Below are 14,481 nucleotides of genomic sequence, written 5' to 3' on the forward strand. Positions count from 1 at the left end.
TGCTATCATCCATTGCGGCAATTTATTAAAAAAAGAAAGCAGGCCTGTTATTTATGTCTGAGATTAAAGACATTCGGTGCAGAGAAGAGATAAGAATCTAGTCCTATAATGCTTTGGCTAACAAGATCAGAGGAGGCGACGCAGGCGGCGGAAGCTGCAGTTAATTTGGATCAGTTCACGCACCCCGTTGTCGCAGGCGGCGGCGAGCCGCCCTCGCCTACCCTGACCACAACAATTAACTCGCAAACAATGGGGTAACAATGGGAATAAATCGTGTAGATCCCCTCCAGAAGAAGAAGAAGCAGCAGCGTCTTTTGTTTCCGAAGATGACCGATTGTAGACGCGAAGAGTGAGTTGAGATCTCGCGGCAGTTGTGTTTCATCCATCGGGCGGGGAGTCTGTTGCAGTTGGCGTCGCGAGCTTTTTACCACGTGTGCCGGGACCACGTGTTCTGTGGAGAGCATGTCGAGTGCGCATGAAAATGCCCTTTGATTGAATGCGACAAAATGATTTATAGGTGAGTTGTGGGGCGAGACACGGGCTCGCTTTTCCGATTCCGGAATGGTTTTCCTTATAATAAATCAAAACTTAACAACATCCCCGAAAAGCATTTTTTTCAACGATTTGTCACGGGGTAATGTGACACCTACATGTCTTATAAATATATATTTATCCAGGTTGACATCTTATTAAAGCGAAAGTCGGGGGTGTAGAAGCAGAGTAAGCCTTGTTAAACTCACAGTGAAACCGTTTTTTATTTTATTAAAATTAGTCAACGTATCACAAGGTACAATCTATAAAAGGTTATGGCTTGAGGGCACTGGAAAGTATTCAAATGCGCGAGGGATGTATACGAGGGTGGGTCCATAAATTCTTGTCTTTAGATAGGAAAGAAAGAAACAATACTAAACATTATTTTTGCGTTTCAACATTAATCTCCTTGTAATTCTACATTGTCTACACCCTTAGTCCTTAGTCCTTAAGCGTGGATGTTTTCGGATTTCTTCTTTTAAGACTTAATAGAGCATTTCTAAAATTGACTTACCTTTTATTTCAAATCTGTTTGCTGTATATACTAGAAGTCTGAAGTTGTCAAATAGCCAATAAATTGCGAATGATTTTTGATTAATTTTTGCTTTCAAAAATATGATTGGGTTAATTAGGAAAGAAACATAAGCACTACAGGGTGATTCAAAAGTATCGGACAATCTCTCGGGTGCCGATAAAGGATATCAAACTGAATTAAAAATTCCTATGACAAAAAATTGTTTGAGCCTTTTTTCACGAGATACTAGGTGGGCAATCTTATCGTGCACCTAAGAAAATCGCGATTTCTAAATAAATATAAGAAAATTGCATTTTACACGCCTGACTGTACGTTTGAAAGGGAACTTTCCTAATTTCTTGGTAATTTTTCACTTACTGATAAAGATAAGAATTAAAAAAAAAGTAATTTTCAACCAAATAGTCAAATTCTGAATTTCATACTAAACCACGCGTATTCACTTCAGATAATTGTCTACGAAATTAGCGAAGAAAATTACCAATCTAATCAGATTTTGAATTAAACGCACTTTTACATTTTAACTTAAAAAATTATTTTTATTTATGAGTTGCTACTTGTGGCGTCGTAAATTTAGGTGACAATGTGAACTGTAATCAGGGTAAGATTGTAAAAGATTTCGTTGGGATATTTCAATGCAGACATCAGTTTTATTGCAAGACTGTACATAAGGGACTTCAAAAAGGTCGGCTACTGGTAACTGATCCCTTTGTTGGCAAATTATACCATCTTCTAACAAATCACGCGTCTGGTTTGCGTCGAAATAAAAAAGACCGATTATTTCACCAACCAAGTAAAAATTTATAAATCTGATACCAGAGTTCGATGGGCTAGCAGGTAAGAATTCATTTAGTCCAAAAACTTTGTAGTTAAATTAACAGTTAGTGCCCAAGAACTCATAAAACTACTACGACTTTATTTATTAAAAAAAAATTTAATAAAAATCGAGATTGGTCCTTATCAATGTACAGGGTGGTGTGTAAAATTTCAGGATTTTTATTTCATTAGAAGTAGCGATTTTCTTGGGTGTCCGATAAGGTTGCCCCACCCAGTATAACTGTTTTTGGTGCTTCAGATCAATTTTTTTTACCTTTAGTTAGCGGAAACGACAGCTCTTGCAACATCAATCAGATACCTGTTGAAAAATAAACATTATTTAATGTTTTATGATTTACAAAACATTAAAAAACTTGCAAATTTGACAATAAATTAAATTCGACATCATAGGAACCGAAGAACAAAAATCGATACCGTTACTAAGGAAAACAAATTAAAAAATATGTCAAAGTTGCTTGAAAAAAATCTGACTTTTTGTGCTTAACTGTCTTTTATCTCTATACGAAAATTTGTCCGTCACTTTTGAATCACCCTGTATAAGGTACCCTCACACCAGGTGAGACACGATAGTGCCATTGAGGGAAAGTGTCCGTTTATGAGAAATGTATTACAAAATTGTTCAAAATATCTTATTAGGAAAAAAACGGTACACAAAGCTAACCTTCTACCGTGTGTGTGGGGGGAGGGAGGGGTCAGGGAGACACTTAGATTGAGGGCAGGTGTCCGTTTAAGAGAAATATAATAGAAAATAGCTTAAAATATTTTATCAGGAAAAAAAGTATATGATAATTAATGAAAGAAGAACAAAATAGAATACCTATTGTATACAAGGTATACAAGGTGTTTTACGTGATTCTACGAGGCCTGCGCCTGTAACTAAATTCAATGCATATTCCGATACAAACTCGATTACAACTTTTGAAAAATTATATAGTCTTGTCTAGTTTGTTCACCTCTTCAAAAAATTGCAACGTTTTTGTTAGTTGTTATTTAAGATAGATTAGGATCATATTCGTTTTCTATCCAGATAGAACACATGATAATTATTTCTGAAAAAAAAGTTTATGACTATTCAATTACGGAATTAAATGTATAGCTAGTGTCTTGTGGCTTTTATTTAGTTGGGTGTGTTACATTAGGCGCAGGTCTAGTAGAGTTGTGTGAAACACTCTGTATTATACAGGCTGATACAAAAGGGTCGGACAATCACTCAGGTGGTGATAAATAATATTACTAAATTAAAAGTTTCTATGGCAAAAAATTGTATAAGTCTTTTTTCACTAGATCAGATCTTATTTTTTTGTCTTTAGCGAGCGGAAATGACAACTTTTGCAAGATTAAGCAAATACCCGTTGAAAAATAAACATTATTTAATGTTTTATGATTTACAAAACATTTAAAAACTTGCAAATTCAACATGAAAATAATCTTGACATCATAGGAAACAAAAGAGCAACATTTGATACCATTGCTAAGGAAAACAAAATAAAAAATATATATCGGGTGGTTCAAAAAATGTGGCATAATTTTAACCACGAATACTTTTCTTCAAATGAGAATAGATGGCACATTATTTACTACTTTTGGATCCACGTCAAAATATAGAAACATAACAACTTTTCAAAAATTGGAAATATTTTTGTTTTCGTTTATGCGATTATTATGGAACTTGACATGTCAAGGTACAAAAGGGCACTCTTTGATATGGTGTAAACTAAAGTTTTGTAAACGCTAAACATTTCCGGTGACGATTGGACCCTTCCAGCTTTTGGGTCATAACTCTGTTTTTTACAATTGTATAGTAAGTGTAGAATAATTTGGAATAATAAAAAATATGCTGATACAAAAGAGCCTATTTGACAGTTATCAAATAAAACTGTTCTCTTCTGGCATTCTTCTTCTGGCAATAACGAACTCGTTGACGCCTCCACATTTTGGGTTTCTTCTCTTTCTTCAACTTCTGACGGCTCTGGAAAGCATATCCTATGCGTGTTCAATGGGCTTTATGTTTAGAAAAAAAGCAGATCAGGTCGGGTGATGCTAAAAGGTGCAATAAAAATAAAGGTCTCAAGAAAGATATTTACTCATTCTCATTTTTGCTCTTGAATATTATTTTATATTATTCAAAAATTAGGGGAATCTGGGGCGTAAGGGTACTTAATATTGGAGAGCGCTTATTTATTTATTAATTATAACAAGTGTTCAATAAATGTTTTGGTCAGATCGCCTGTGTGTGGCAATTGTCACAAAAAACGTATGTTTCGGTTAACATTACAAAACAATGACAGATGACAGCTGTCAGTGTCAGGCCAAAAATTTACCGTTCAACTGTGCTTGTAGAGTAAATTCTTGAATGTCTGCATACAATTATCATGATTTGCAATGTGATTTTTATCAAAAACTCCTAAATGCAAGAATAAGATAACATTTAAACAGTTGACAGCAAACCATATGAACTTATCACGCAACCTACGTTCATGCTAGAAAGAGAGGAAACTGAGGAATTTTCCGTTCCGTCTCACACGCCGGAGCAGAGTGTGATATTCAGACTATTCAAAAATGATTGTTCATTAGGTCAAGTATGGTATTTAAATTCAATGTGCCGCTTGGTCCAAATGACTATTGTAGTACTAAGTACTGTCATCTTTGTCAAATCTTTTGATTAGCTTTTTACACATTTTCTGCATTTTTCATTTAAGTTGTTTCAAGTTTGGTCTTGATTTGTGTCTTATATTTTCATGATATCTGTTTTGTATTTTGTCATTTTTTAGGTTCAAAACCTTTTTACATTAGAAGTCACTTACGACAGGATTCACAATTTAAATTAAGCGGGATATCACGTTTATTAATCTCATTGGTAATTTGATGAACAACTATTTCTGAACAGTGTGTATTTGTGTAACCAGTGGCGTATTTAGTCCACTACCGCCCCGGGCTAGTTAATTTTGGCTGCTCCTGCCTATGACATTTTTTTCAAAAAAAAAAAAACAAAAAACATTTTAGGTTTACAGAACAACTTTACATTTGACAATGCATTTTAAATGACAACTTAATTCGAATTAGTTTAATTTTGAATTACGTCTTAATTTCGCTTTCTGTAATCTTTATGTTTAATTTAAATAAATTTAAATAAAGAAAAATTTACAAACCTAGAAAAAAGGCAATTTCTGTTGACAGAGGGACATTTTTTGTCGAACTTTTTTTGTACACTTAACTCGTTTGTAATACAAATCACCCTTAAAAATTTTAAATGATACTTCTCCTGTGACACTTTAAACGAACCGGTAAACTGCATAAACTGCTCAAAAATGTTAGAGATACCGATGATTTAATATACACTGCTTTACAACAGTTATAGAATTCTAATTCTTCTAACATCAAAGAAATTCCATCAATTTTTGAGCATTGGAATCTGATAAAAACAAATCAGTAAATGTGTAACTGTAATATACCTAACTTTTGTTAATCAAAGTGAATTGAAGATCCATCATCCATGTGCAAGATATATTTTGAAAATCATAATGAAAATGTCTACTTGCACGTCTAAATCATATATTAAAATTCATCAAATATGTTTCGAGGACACATTTCTCGTCATCAATCTACAGAGAAGTACTAAAAAACTTACCAAATTATAATTGAACATTTGCAAAATGTTTTGTTAATCAGTTTATATGAATGAAATTAAACGGATTGTTCAAATAGCACCAAACATGCACTAGTTTTTTAAATATATCCTTTATTTTAGACATTTATTAAAAATTACCATGTATTTATATAAAGTTTTTCTTTTTTTCTGTACTACTCAGATTTTTTCTACCATTACTACCATTACTGTGAATTTTCTAAAGCATGAACTGAAACTACTAAAAATTATTAACCAAATAATTCCGAACTTAAGAAGTAAAAAATAACAAGTGTTCAATAATTGTTCTGGTCGTGGTTTGCTGTGGTTTCCTCTTTCTAGCATGAACGTAGGTTGCGTGATAAGTTCATATGGTTTGCTGTCAACTGTTTAAATGTCTTATTTTTGCATTTATAAGTTTTTGATAAAAATCACATTGAAAATTATGATAATTGTATGCAAACGTTCAAGAATTTACTCTGCAAGCTCAGTTGAACGTGTGAATTTTTGGCCTGACACTGACAGCTGTCATCTGTCATTGTTTTGTAATGTTAACCGAGACATACGTTTTTTGTGACAATTGCCACACATAGGCCATCTGACCAGAACAATTATTGAACACTTGTTATTTTTGTATTTTGTATGTATACATGCCACTGTGTTTAGTAATATTTTTTCAATTATTTAGTCTGTACTTTTTTATTGCTATACACTTTTTTGAGTAGAAGATGGTACGTTAGAAATCTTGAAACTTTTACATATTCCATTTCTCCTACATGATTCGTTGGAGTTTTTACAGTCTTTACCATATTTTACAGTAACTAACTTTACCAGTTAGTTTTCCATCTTTATTAATGCAATAACCCAACGAAACACCAAATAAATATTGTTCTTCCTTAAAACTTATATCTTGCGTTCTATAATAATGGGATTTATGGGATGGAATGGGATAGCATCCCATTTTTTTCCAACCTGTTCCCTTTCAAACTTAAGCTGACAAAACATTATTACATCTAATTTTTACTCAATTGAATTCTGATCAAAAAGTTCTAAATAACTGAAAAAAGAATTCTATACAGGGTGATTTTTTTAAAAACGAGCCACCCTAAATATCTCAGAAAATAAATAAAACATTAGAAAATCCTAAGAAAGGCTAATTTTTATTTTCAGGGGGACACATTTTATAGTGTACTTTTGATATTTGTAACACCAACCATTTTTCTAATACAAACAATCATTTAAAAATTTAAATGTCTTTTATGATCAAATCAAATCAAAGGTATTTTACCCGAAATTCAGCTGTTTATTTTTTTGAGTTTCAATATTTTTTTATAAAGTTACATGGTGCTCAGTTACCTAATAGTGTTATGTGATGTTCAGTAAAATAAAAACCTCAGTGTATACTGACTTAACTTAATCAAAGGTATTTTTTAAAACAAAAATACTAGCGCTTTGGGCAGATATAATGCCTGTAATACTAATAATTTATATACAACAGAATGTGAAAAATGTAAAAAAATGAAGAAAATGTCAATGGATTATTGCCATTTGTCGACTACAGTTTTTCCTGAGTTTTTCTTCGAGTATGTATTTTTGTGGACCTCCCTGGTACGTGTACAACGAGCCACTTGTAATACTGGAAACGAAAGCATTATTCAAGAGACTTCAACTCCATTTTTTTCAAACTGTCATCAGCTCCTCATGTCACCAGCTACACTAATCAATACCGTAAATTGTTAATTAAATTAAATCTATTGACCGTAGTACATGTATAGCTAGGTGTATTAATAATTGATATAACCAAATCGGTGCTGGTTTCTACTGTAGTGCAATTTATGCACGATTTCAATTCAGCCGTTGTGTAATTAAATCATAAATCCATAATGCATTATTTATGGACTTGTGTTTATTGAATTTTTTACTAACGTTTTCGCGCCATATAGGGACTTGTCGGGACGATAAAATTTCGGTTCAACTCTTTAATAAAAAACAGTTTCTAGAAACAGTTGCTGCGACTGTACTAACTGAAAGAAACGATACATTTTGTATGCTCCTGTGCTTTTACTACGAGATGCTATGAATAAAATACATGTAATCTGACGTTCGAGTGCTAATCTTTTCGTCTAAACACTGGTTATTTTTGATGTTGTGTGCTGTGATCTTGTAATCTCCCTTTCTATAAAAATTTGAAGGCCTCTTAAATCGCAATTTTGATTGATATTGGTTCAGCTGCCAGGACCGGACTGGCTAGCAGAAAATACAGTGAAACCTTCCTTAGTGGACACCTCCGAATAACGGACATCTTTTCACAACGGACATTTTTGTAGGAACGTATACCTATGCAGTGTGAAATTTTTAACTGAAATAAAATTTATAACTTGGAAATGGGCAATTTTTGTAAAAATTCCAGAAACAGGGCGCGGGCGCTTTTTGTTTTTTCTTGCCCATCATTTGGTGGATATGATTTTTGATTATCTGCTGTCAAAACTGCACAGCCAGCTCCAACTTTTTTTTCCAAATGTAACGGTGGTGTGACACTTCTTGTGAAAAAGCACTTTGAAAACAATACAACGCACTATTTGTTTGCTAAATATTGTCAACGCCTAAGGGATAAATATATTAAAGCAGTGTGGAATTATTGACTAAAATCAAATTTCTATATAAGCTGCATATAAGCGATTTTTGTAAAAAAAATCCTGAAACAGATTGTTTTTCTTTGCACATCATTCGGTGCATGCGTTTTTTGTTTATTTGTTTTTAAAAATGCACAGCCACCTCTAATTTTTTGTTTGAAATGTGACGGTATGTCAAGTGTCACCTTATATGAAAGAGCACTTTGCAAGGAATACAGCGCATTCTTTGTTTTCTAAATATTTTCAAAGCCTATGCGATAAAAAAATAAAAATCAATTTTTATAAGTTGAAATTAGGCAAATCACACTAGAAATGTTACAAAATCTTAGAAATTCATGCTAATATTGTTATGTTATTTTTCAGGAAAGGAACGGTGCCTATTTTGAACAATTGTTGTATTAAATATTGTTTAACGTATAAAATTGGTTTTTATTTTTTTTATCACGTAAGCTTTGAAGAAATTCAAAAACCAAATAGTGCGTTGTATTGCTTGCGAAGTGGGTTTTCATACAAGGTGTTACCTCACATACTATTACGTTTGAAAAAAAAGTTTAGAGGTGGCTGTGCATTTCTGATAACAGATAAATAAAAACCATGTGCACCAAATAGTAGACAAGGAAAAATAAAAATTGAACTGTTTCAGGAATTTTCAGCAAAATCCAGTTAAAAATTCCACGCTGTATAATAAATTTCCACCTCCCAATAGTGGACTCCTCTCCACAACGGACAATTTAAGATTCCCCATCGGTGTCCGTTGCTGAGAGGTTTTACTGTACATACAAAAATCAAAATGACCGTCTTCATAATTTAACTTTTTTAGATTCTTCATCTTTTTCGACTTTTGTCTTCATTTATCAAAAAACTTAAACCGCAATTAGTTGACTGGCTGTGTTCCCCTAATTGGTTTTTGACTTAATAATAGTCAGTTTATAGCAGTAATCAATAAAAATAGACGTGTGTGTAGTTTTATGACTAGAGATATGAATCTAACTGAAGAACTTAGGCATGTTTCGAATTAAGAGATGTGATTCCATGATGTTGGTAATAATAAAGTGTCATAAATTATACAATTATTGAAATCAACCGTTTCTCGGTAGGATTTACTGTAGGAGTCACGTCCTGCTCTCAAATTAGAAGTTTATTTTAATGAAATTGATGAAAGTATCAGATTTCGTTTGTATCTTTTTTTGTTATCACAGTTGTTCGAAATATTTGTATTAGTTTTTTATGATAGAAAATACGGATGTTTCTACTTTAAATAAAATAAAAATATTAAAGTCAAGTAGGTTGAAAAGTAGAGATACGTTCTTAAAACTGTAGTAAAAATAAAACGCAGCATCAACGGTAAAACAATTCTCGATAAAATCATTTTAAAGGTAAGAAGCAATTTTTTACGAGCGTGTTACGAGTTCTTTCGTTGATTTATTTTTGAGACACTGTATACATAATACAAGCAGTTCTGAATTTGAAAACAGAATAAAATATCTACTAAACTAAAAAGAAAACAGAAAAACAAATGAGATGTGGAACTTTACAATTACACTCGTTTTTGCAGTTGGGATGTTAAGGTAAAACATGTATACTGCTAGTTTTGTTGTCGGAGTGCCTCTAAATTCTTTTTGTTTTTTTTGTAATAAAATACCTTTTGTCTGTCTACCTTTGTAAGTTCAAGCATAGAATTTTTTCTTTTGTGAACCTTTTTGGTATGTAATTTAATCTATGATTTAATTACAAATGGCATCCGGAAGTCAGGTTTCATACGACAGTTTAAGAAAAGTTTTTTTTTATAAAATTTCAGATGAATACAAATAAAAGAATTGAAAATACTGGGTGTTCCATCTAAACCCTACACTAGAAGTATTGGTAGTTCTAATATCGATAGTCATCTGAAAATTTGTATACAACTATAATCTCTTAAGTCCTTCTTAATGAAAATATTTTCAAGATGGTTATACTGGAAGTTGCTATCAACTTCCTTATTTTAAATAGAAAGCTATATATTAAATGCGTTTTGAGATTACTAGGGTTATTTTAAGGTAGTTTTTATAAGCTTTATACGGCTAAAATTAGGTTTAGGAAAAGCTTATCCAAAACCTAATTTTAGCCGTTTACGAAATATTTAGGGGTTTTATTTATTTTTTTTTGATTTTTGTGTTAGCATTTCCTGTACTTATGTTTAATAGTTTTCAAGTAACAATAACTTTTTGTTGCGATTGAGAAATTCATTAGTCATAGGCCTTTTCTCATTGGTTGCCATAGAAACAAGAGAAAAAATGTGAGAAAGTAAAGTTTTTTAAACGAACATTCAATGAGTTTATTTTGTTTTCACAACACAGTTCTGAACAGAGTTTGTCGTTTGTTTAATCAAAAATGTTTTCATGGCAAACTATGCAAAAATAGCTGTGGTTAGTAAGAAATTTTCTATGTCAAAAAAACAACAACTTGGAAAGTATCACAGATAGGTATGTAGAGAATGCTAATACAGATAATGCAGAAAAAAATTCTCCTCCATTTAGTAAAATAAACATAGGGACATCTTATTGAAAAAAAAAGTTATGGGTACTTGAAGTTGTTCAAACTTAACCTTAAAATTTTTGGGTTTATTAACTTTTTCCAATTTTTAACACACCGGAGAACAGATATAGGATTTCTCTTTTAATTCTTCAAATATGATTTCGCAATCTCTAAAACTATGACAGTTACCGATTTTTTAACTGACAAGTGCGAATCCAAAAATTTTCAAAAAATCTTAAATATTTTGAAAACGTTTAAACTTAGGTAAAGGGATAAAGGGAAAGCTGGTAAAAAGGGCTGTAAAATAACTAATTCAAATACTCAATACAGCTTTTTTTTAATAAGATAAAGTTGATAGCGACTTCCGGTATAACTGGAAGTGTCGCCATCTTGATAATATTTTTATTGAGCAGAATTAAATGGATTATTATGACTGAGTACCAACTTCTAGATAAATATGTTTATTATTTTTATTATTTTAATACTTCTAATGTGGGATTTAGACGGAACAGGTTGTATTCTGGAATTTAAAAACTAGTGATAGACAGAGTTTAATTGACATTGTAAATTTCTGATAATCGAAACAGAGTTTAAATTTTTTTTAAATTTAGTTTTGTGTGAGTTTAAGTTCTTAAACGTAATAAGCACACAATTAGGAAATAAATAAATTAAAGAAATTCGTTAGTACGTAAGTATGAAAAATACAAGTCAAGAGGACATTTACTGGTTCCAGTTCCATAATTGATCAATATTTAATCAATAAATTATAGTAGATTATTCAACAAGTTTAAGTGTAAATCGGACGCTTTATTGCCGAGCGGATTTTTAAACGTCGAGTGATAACGAGTGGTTTATCATCCACGAGGTGAAGTAAATGAACCGATTTACACAAAAACGAGGTGAATACAACTTTTTACTCTTCGAATTAGACACATTTTGTTGAAGAATAAAGAATAATTTATTAAATTAAACTGGGTACTTATTATATCACTACAGAACAGAATTTGAAATAATTTTTTATTAAAAAGTACGAGTGGTTGTTTAGCGATAAAAAGGAACATTGTTTCAAGTCTCATTTGTTTTCTTCTCTTTACATACAATTTACAACAAGAACTGCCCTCTTTAAGACCTTTGTGTTTGATAAAATTCTATAGTGTTTACAAGACACAAAGGATGATTCAGCAACTTGGTTTATTCGTTTCGCCTCAGTTTGATTGATGTTTTAGGCGCCTACAGATTAAACAATTAAACTTTTTTGGTCAGTAAAATTTTATCGATTTATTATGCAGCATATTAAATTAGCAATCCTCATTATAAAAAATTACTTAAGTATTTACTACAAGTAGGAACCTATTTTTTATTTTCTTTGTTGTTATGATGATGCAGTGATTATATTTGACTGTTGAAATGTTTCCCCAATAATTTTTAATGAATTATGATTTCTAATTGGCGTCTTTGGATATTTTATTCAAGTTTTTACAGCCGTTCATTAGACGTCCACCATCGGTTTTATTCTTTAGTGAATGTTAATGAACTTTGAGTCAACAAATTGCACAATTGCCGGTTACTAAAGAAATGCCTCTATGCTAATTCCAGAGATGGGATTCTCTTAAAAATTAAACCAGTACTACATGAATCAATCAGTTTTCGCTCTCTAGTACTGTTATTAAAGTTCCAACAAGAAATTACATTTGTTCGAGTTCAAACGACCTGACACAAAATTATCATTAATTTTGTCAAAAAAATGAACCGTCACGGTTAAATTAAGATGATGCATTAAGTGTCTGGACGATGTTAGATCTTTGTTTAGAGATAATCACTCAAAAAGGTTATGCTTTTTCATTAAATTAGTTCTAGTCGCTTGATGTGGTTAAGTCTGTAAAACAATCTGGTATCTACTTGAGCAATGTAAATAAATACAGGGTGTCTCAGCTAAGACTTTCGAGCCTGATATCTCAGATATTTGTCAACGGATTTTTATGTTTAAAATGCAGATATTTAAGAAAATAAAGATTAAAATCCAGTTAATGTAACAACTCAAGTCTTAAAAATGTAATCTTTAGATGCTTTTTTAATATGTTAAGCCTTTTAAGACTTATAGTAAAAAAATTATTGTCAGTGAAAAATGCTGTCAGAAAAAAATCGTTCGTGGACATCTGTTTTGCGAGAAAAATGAAAAACAAACTGTTAAACGTGGGTGCAGATGCAAAAGCGTAGATCTCTATGAGACAAATGAGCAGTACCATTGAATTTTGGTCAACCCTACTCGCAGAAACGTAACTGTCGCGCAAGGGACATTTCACAATTATCTCTCAACCATACAAAGTTAAAAAACAATATTTTTGACTTACTTTTGGTACTGGATACTTTAATTTTTTCAAAAAGGATTAAAAGACTGAAAAACAACTGAAAAATTCTAGACACTTGAACATTCAGGACTTTGGAAATGTTTCGTACACTGCTGATTGGATTCTCTTCAAAAGCTTGAATTACAGCCCCAACTATTGCTTCGTTTCCAGTGACGTGTTTTGTCCTCACTCGATTTAGTTCAGGTACACTTCCTGTGTCTTCAAATTATTGACGATTCTTTGAACTTTAAATTTGATAAATAACATTTTACAAAAAGTCAAACGACACTTTCCATAGGCGAATATTGATTCCTTTTTCTACAACACAGAAATTTCAGCCACTGTTGTTGGTTTTTATAGTAATTTCACTAAATTAAAACAATTTTACTTTTCTGACAGCGCACACACTTTTGACAGTTTTTTTCAGTGGTGCACAAAATGCCGTATAGAAATCCTTCATCAATTGTTTCAAAAGGTGACTGCCAAATTACTATTAAAATTCGAATTAAGTTTTTAGCAACAACATTTAATTTTTTTCTTGGATCAGCCACACGATTTGGTTAATTTTTTGTGCGGCCATTTATTTTTCGGGGTTTAATGATCCAACGGTAATTTGGCTTAATTTTAAATAAAAGAAATGTGTTTTAAAATTTCATTTTTTTGCTCCTAATTGAAAGACTACCTCCTAAAATATGTGCATTGAAAATTTCATAACAATCCGTTGATAAATAACTGAGACATTAAGCTCGAAAGTCTTAGCTGAGACATCCTGTATTTTATCTTTTGGAAAATATAGCGTATTGTTATAAAACCAAATAAAATATGTAAATTATGGATGTTGCAATCATGCATTTAGTACTAAAGGTTCTGTTATCTGACCATTGGACTCCTGGGTCACCATACTTAAGAACATGTTAAACGTTCAAGAAGAGTTCAAATGGCAGGAAAGAATTATGCATCCTGCTGGTATATTTTATTTTTATATTCGCTTAATGTTGTAATAGTGTGTTAGCTTTAAACGAAATGGACGTGGAATGAAAGTTTAATTAATTTTTTATACGTTTACATAATTTCGAAAATTTAGTATCTAACTGTGCTAACAGGCATTTTCGTGCTTTACGTATCTATAGGTATATTTTGTTAAAGAAAATTTTGTTAAAAAAAATGAGTTCTATATTTTTCAGGAAAGTATAGCATAGATGTACTGTTGAATGCACTGTTTGTTTTTAATTAGTTCGTTAAAAAATAAAGGTTCAACTTCAAAACTTTTTAGAAAATGTATGAGCAGAAATATACAATTTCGTACGCGTTGTGCATGCTACTAAAGAAAATATAATCAAACGGTAAACACAGTGTACCAACGAAGTAAGGTGACTCATAAGTAAATATGTTTATTTTTAATTGGTTGGTTACAGAAACTGTAATGAAATTGCATAAAAATAAATGGACTTGGAATATGAA

The 14,481-nt window shown here is 31.6% G+C and overlaps 1 protein-coding gene across 9 annotated transcripts in view; it reads left to right on the plus strand.

Annotated features, from left to right (window-relative positions):
- Positions 1 to 209: 209 nt before the first annotated feature.
- The window catches only part of Mp (Multiplexin), a 248,949-nt gene continuing 234,677 nt past the window's right edge, over positions 210 to 14,481 (plus strand). For 7 of the 9 annotated variants that reach the window (XM_064355813.1, XM_064355825.1, XM_064355811.1 and 4 more), the window contains exon 1: positions 210 to 517. Coding sequence is in view for 7 of the 9 variants with exons in the window: in XM_064355811.1 (XP_064211881.1) it covers positions 507 to 517 (11 nt within the window). In the remaining 2 variants the exon portion in view is untranslated. The remainder of the gene's footprint in view (positions 518 to 14,481) is intronic. The other 2 variants (XM_064355818.1, XM_064355834.1) reach the window with 1 other exon arrangement.

The sequence above is a fragment of the Tribolium castaneum genome, chromosome 1 (assembly GCF_031307605.1).
Source record: "Tribolium castaneum strain GA2 chromosome 1, icTriCast1.1, whole genome shotgun sequence".
In the NCBI taxonomy this organism is placed as follows: domain Eukaryota; kingdom Metazoa; phylum Arthropoda; class Insecta; order Coleoptera; family Tenebrionidae; genus Tribolium; species Tribolium castaneum.